The 6,000-nt window shown below is 47.6% G+C and overlaps 1 protein-coding gene across 2 annotated transcripts in view; it reads left to right on the forward strand.

Moving 5' to 3' along the window:
* Positions 1–3,745, forward strand: part of ZBTB49 (zinc finger and BTB domain containing 49) — a 29,628-nt gene extending 25,883 nt beyond the window's left edge. For both annotated transcript variants that reach the window (XM_058301132.2, XM_058301138.2), the window contains one exon: positions 2,621–3,745. In XM_058301132.2, the coding sequence (XP_058157115.1) occupies positions 2,621–3,297 (677 nt within the window). In that variant the 3' untranslated portion in view covers positions 3,298–3,745. The remainder of the gene's footprint in view (positions 1–2,620) is intronic.
* Positions 3,746–6,000: the final 2,255 nt, after the last annotated feature.

Raw genomic sequence — 6,000 nt, forward strand, 5'->3', positions numbered from 1 at the left:
CTGCAGCCTCGTACCTGGGAAGCAGGTGCTCGACCACTGAGCTACATCTGCTCCCCAGACCTTCACATTTTTAAAAGATAAAGTGGTATAGTAGAAAAAACATTGATTTCAGAATTGCTGGAGTCAAACTGGCTTAGCCTTGACCTACCTCCGTAAACTTGGACAAGTTACCTGCATCTGGCTCTCAGCTTCCTCATTTGTAAAAGTTTTAGGGATTGTTTGGAGGAACGAAATGGCATGAGTCTGTTCTTTCCTTCATTTTTTGAGCTCCCTCGATGCTTTATCTCCTGTAAGATACAAAGGACTGTGCCCTGTCCTCGTAACAGTGGCCCTGGTCATGTAGAAGCGACTCTTGCAGAGACGCTGTTGCAGAGAAGGTGGCCTGCGATTCCTTCCTTTCCTTGGCTGCTCAGTGAGGTCATCCCAGGCTCCCCCCGACCTCTCCCCTTCCTGTCTCCCTTCCTACTTGTTTCTTCTCTTAGAAGAGACTTGTCACCATCTTTAACATTTTAATTCTGTTTCCTCATCAGGATGTGATGTGCCTCATCCCGGAGGGCAGGGCTTTGGTCTCCAGTTCCCTGCTGTGCCCCAGAGCCCAGGGCACTGCCTGGCCCTTTGGTGGCTTTCCCTAGAGATGTGTTAGGTGAACTTGTGGGGGTCACTTTTCAGTCGAGATGGGGACCTCCCTGGGTTGGTCCTCTAAACTTTTTCTCCTCTTTTCTCTTGCTTTAGCTTCCTGTTACTTTTTGTTTGTTTTTTTCTTTTTGTTTACTTCTTTAAAATTTATTTTTTATTCTTTTGTGTTTTCTTTTTCTTTTTTCTTTTTTGTTTTTATGTTTTATTTTATCTTTTCTTACCTTTTGGGTTTTTTTAATTTAATTTAATTTATTTTTATTTCCTGTTTTACTTTCGAAGAGGTTTTCTCAAGTATATCTTCTAACCTTCCAATATAATAAATAATTTTAATTTCCAAGACTGTTTTCTTCTCTGAATATTTGTTTTATAGCATCCTGTTTTCTCCTTCATGGAGGCAGGACTTCCCTTTGTTTCTCTGAAGGTGTGGTTTGTTTTTGTGCTTTCCTCTAGTCTCTGTGTGCATCTCTGGCTTTTGTCTTCCTTGGTTTGCCTTGGCACCTTTCTTTTCGGAGGCTTTCCCCAGGACCCCTGATGGTCGCTGGGCCTTAGCTGTCATTCCTGTTTTAAATGGGTGGTTGCAGAAGAGCCCAGCGGTCTCACAGGGGTGCCTGTTCAGCAGGGGCAGCCCCAGTTGTCCAGCTCTGCAGGCCTTTTCTCTGGGACCATTTTCCAGAGAACAGTCAGTCCCAGCCTCTCCTGCCTGTGGCGTGTAGGTCTGGCTGCAAGCCTTTGCTGGCTGCCTCTTGGGCTTTCACTGTATCAGCTTCTTCATGTGATCTTTACCCACTCCATAATTTGCTTCTTTGACCTAGAAAGCCAAAGTCTAACAAATGCTTGTCAAAATGAATGTGTAGAACAAAATAAGCTCCTCGAGACAACTGGAAGGAAGGAACTCTTCTCTGACAAAAATGTGTGGAGATGAAAGACCCTAAACATGGTCGTCATCCTTTGCCCAGTAGTTCCACCACTGAGAATGTATCTTAAGGAAACAATGAAAAGAAAGATAAAAGCCCTATGCCCAGAGAGGTCCATCAGGCATCATATATAGTAGCGAACAGTTGGAAGCAGCCGAATGTCCAACAGTAGAGGAATGGTTTATCACGTCCAATGATAAAATATCACACAGCTTAATAAATATATGCCATAAAGACAATATAGCAAAATGTAAAACTGCTTTTACTATAAAATTAACTAAAGAAAACAGACCCTTACCTAGTGAGCAAAACAAAAAAGTCACTAAACAGAGACAAAGTTATAGTTTATTGTTTTAGTACATTTTATATGGGGAAAAAAGTGTCCACAATGTAATGCATGGACTTTGACAACTAATTTGATGGTTTCAAGATAGTTTTTAATAGTTCTCCTGTTGCTTGACTAGGGCTGGCTAGCTGAGAATTCAACGATAGTGACATATCGATAAGTGAGAACTTCTAAATATATACCCACATTAATGGTGTGGTTTGTTCTCAGGTAGTCTCTTGGAAATATACTAGGCTGTTGGCTGATTTTTCTTTTCTCATCTTCTTACCTATTTTAATCATGGAACTAGATCCCTTACCTCTATACAGACAAAGGAAATAGACTCAGGACATATGCATAAAATCACGTTAAAAGCCAAATATGGAGATGCTTTTGAGTGTAGATTGGAATGAGTCTAACAAGGAGACCTCATGTTTCCCAGTCCCAGACCCTGGAAGGAGCAGGCACCCAGGCCGTCGCCAGGCAGCGCTCCTGTGCAGTGAGACAGGGAGCGTCACTAGAAGGCTTGCCCAGATTCTGAAACCTGAGGTGGCTCTGCAGCAGGGACTGCCTCTACGGCAGGGAGGTACCGCCCCAAAGAACGGAAGTTTCCAGAGGGAGCGGGATGCCAGTCGTGATTCAGTCCCTCTCTCCGTAACGCAGATTCATTTGCAGTTTTTGAAGGGGGAAGAGGGGAATCTTCATTACATCCACTTCTAAAAACATCCAATTTTTCTTTTTCCAGGAAAATGTTTTGGGGGGTCTGGGGACCTCCGCAGGCACGTCCGCACACATACTGGGGAGAAGCCGTACACGTGTGAGATCTGTAACAAGTGCTTCACCCGCTCCGCTGTGCTCCGGCGGCACAAAAAGATGCACTGCAAAGCGGACGATGAGAGCCAGGACGCCCTGGAGGACTTCAGCCACGCTGTCGAGACCTCAGACCTGGCGAAACCTCAGAGTTCAGATTCTTTTTCCCAAGACATGTCTGTGACTTTGATGCCAGTGCCTGTTAAACTCCCAGGCCCAACGGTGGAAAACCCTGTGGCAGGATTTGAGAGCCGCCCTGTAGGCGCCTGTTGTAAGTTACGGCCCCCGGGGCCCCCTCCAGGAGCCGGTGACCAGGAGGAACTGGGCTTGGAGCCCGGGAGACCGGCCAAGCCCCCGATGCAGCCGGCACCGCACCAGGCCTACACGTACTCGGGCATGGAGCCCTCGGGCCCAGACGAGCCGCTGCCCGCCGACGGCATGTCCATGATCCGCTCGTCCCTTGCGGCTCTGGACAATCATTGCGGTGAGCCCCTGGGCAGCCGGGCCCCCTCCACAGCTTACCGGAACTCAGAAGGGCAGTTTTTTTCCAGCATGACCCTCTGGGGCCTGGCGATGAAGACGCTGCAGAATGAGAACGAGTTGGATCAGTGACGGGCTGACCACAGCGTCGTCTTCTAAGCTTGGCAGACTGGTGTCAGGGCAACAGGAGCAAACCACTTTCCACAGGACTGGTCCCTTCTAACCAGCCAAAGAATATTTTGATCATTTCCCTCCTGGTGGCTGAAAGTTTGAAGTGTCTTGAGCTCAGGGTTTGGGAAGAAAGGCTGGCCCAGAAGCTAAGGGCTTAAATCACAGAAGCCAAAGACTTGAGAAGTTCTCACGTTAACTAGCATGCTAGTGCATGCTGTGTCACCTGCTGTACATTTTGGTCATGCGAAAAGAAAAAGTATATATATATAAAAAAATATATTATTTTTACTTTTTTTACAAAATTGAAATTTGTAGCATTTTGTACTTATAAATATTTGCACAAAGGTTTTATTTGTATATGAAACTCATAATTTAATTTGAATAAATGAGACTTGCCTTCCTATATAAACTGTTTTCTCCAGCGTTTTTATTAATCTAGAGGCCACAGTGATATAAAAAGAGCAGTGGGGTTTCAATTATTCTGCCATCTGCAGGCAGTGGGCTTCGGAAGCAGCCTGCCACTTCCTTGTTAGGTCACGGGCAAGCTGCTCTCCCTCTCGGAATCCTCTCTGGGTTTTCTGTAATTTGAGAGAAATAGCCTTTGGCATTTCACAAGACTTCCAGGAGCCAGTCATACATTTAAACCTGGCCCGCGGCCTGGCGCCTGCCTGGGCTTCCTGGGCAAGTATTTCCTGCTCTCACCTGCCCAGCCAACAGCAGAGAACCTGTTCCGGTGGTAGCGCTGTTGCTAGACCATCAAGGTAAGAACCTATGGGAAAATGTTGCCCACAGGGCACTTTTAGTAAAACAACATAATATTTGCCAGAACTGCTTGTACAAAGGGCTTAGATGTTTGAAAGCACTACCCCACCCCCCCAACTTCTCAGAAATTTAATAGACCCGTTGGGGAAGCTGGTCAGTAGGTGAAGAGCAGCGTGGTTGTAGAGGACAGTATCTGCTTTGAAATCAGGCAGATTCCATTAATTCCTCGTTTCCCCCATTTTACAGACCGGAGGACATGTAGCTAATGAGGAGTGAGACCTGGGGCTCCTTCCACAGCTGTGCCTGGGAGCAAGCACACCCACCTTCCTCCCTCATCTTCCACGTCTCCCACTGCCTCTTTCCAGCTCCTCCCTGCGTGTGGGGCCCCAAAAACCTCTCCCGCCCTCCTGGGACCAACAGCCCAGTGATGCATCCATCTCCCACGGCCCCACACACCCCTGGGATTCCCTCCCACCTTGCCCGGCGTAAAGCCCAGGCTCCATCAGGCTGTGGCACATTCTCCAGCTCTTTAGCAAACTTAACCTGGTAAACCTCCAGCCCGAGCTAAATCCAACTCTGCCTTCCCGTCCTCCTCACAGGGGGCGGAGCCAGGCTGCCTGGAGAGAACCATTCTCTGGTTTCAAGGGAGCCCTGAGTGCTGCACCCCTGTCCTAGTTTCTCTAGCCTCTGTGCTGCCCCAGACTCTCAAAACATTTTCTGCTCGACCCACTAGCACCTCCCTACCCATCCTCCCTCTAAACTCAGGCTTCCTGTTTCACTGAACAAAGAAGCAAGTTGCCCACCCTGCCACCAGCCTACCTGCTGGTGTGCCCACAGGCTCGGCATCCCCATCCAAAACTGCAGCCTCTCCCAGATTGAGCGTTGTCCGCCATACACTCTTTTTTCTCTCCCCACTGGATGTGAGCTCCAGGACAGTAGGGATTTTTGTCTCTCTTCACTGCCGTGTCCCCAGGGTCCAGAACAGAGCCTGGTTCTTAACAGATGCTTGGTAGATAATTGTCAAGGCAATGCTTTGAAAACACCTTTTAGTCAAAATATTGGACCTCCTGTTTGATCCTTTCATTTTCCTTGCTCTCTTGAACCCTGGCCAATCAGAGTTTGGTCCCCATTACGCCAATGAGCACTGTTTATCCAGGTCACTGATGACCGCCCCATTGCTAAATCCAGTCTTGGTTGACCTTAGGCAGTGTTTGACACTCAGGGGAAAGTTGGTCCTCCCTCTTGGAACAAGAACTGGCACCCCTGGGTCTCCACTCCCTCTGGGTTTCCCCCCAGCTCACAGGCTGCTTGGTCTAAGACTCCTTTTGCCCTCTTCATCAACCCACCTTTAGGTGTTGGGGTGCCCCAAAGCACAGGCCTTGCTCTTCTTCCCCGTTCGTTCACTCCCTTGGTGATCTCACCATGCCCAGTGACTTCAGTGCCATCCATTTGCCCACGACTCCTAAGATAATACTCAGTCTTGGGCTTCCTCCCCGAACTGTAGAACCATATACCCAACTGCCTACACAACATCTTCATCTGAACGTTGAATAGACATCTCAAACTAGAAATTCTCAAAACTAAGCTCCCAATCTCCCAACTGTCTGCTCTGCTCTTGCCCATCTCATTAAATGGCAATTCCATTCTTCTGGTTGCTCTGTCTAACCTTAGGAATCATCCTAATTCTGTCAAGAAACATTTACAAAGTCACTCTGCATGTCAGGTGCTGGGTTTGCTGGAGACTCCAAGAAAGCAGCTAGCCTAGAGTGAGGGAAATATCCTTGAATAATCTATTTGATGGGGACAAGAATTGGTTCGTGAAGAATGCTGTAAAACTTTAGGGGAAAAAATGAAAACCAAAGGTCTTTTAAGTCCTATTTCCTGTTTTATCACCTTGCCCAA

Source organism: Dasypus novemcinctus, chromosome 1, assembly GCF_030445035.2.
Source record: "Dasypus novemcinctus isolate mDasNov1 chromosome 1, mDasNov1.1.hap2, whole genome shotgun sequence".
Taxonomy (NCBI): Eukaryota; Metazoa; Chordata; class Mammalia; order Cingulata; family Dasypodidae; genus Dasypus; species Dasypus novemcinctus.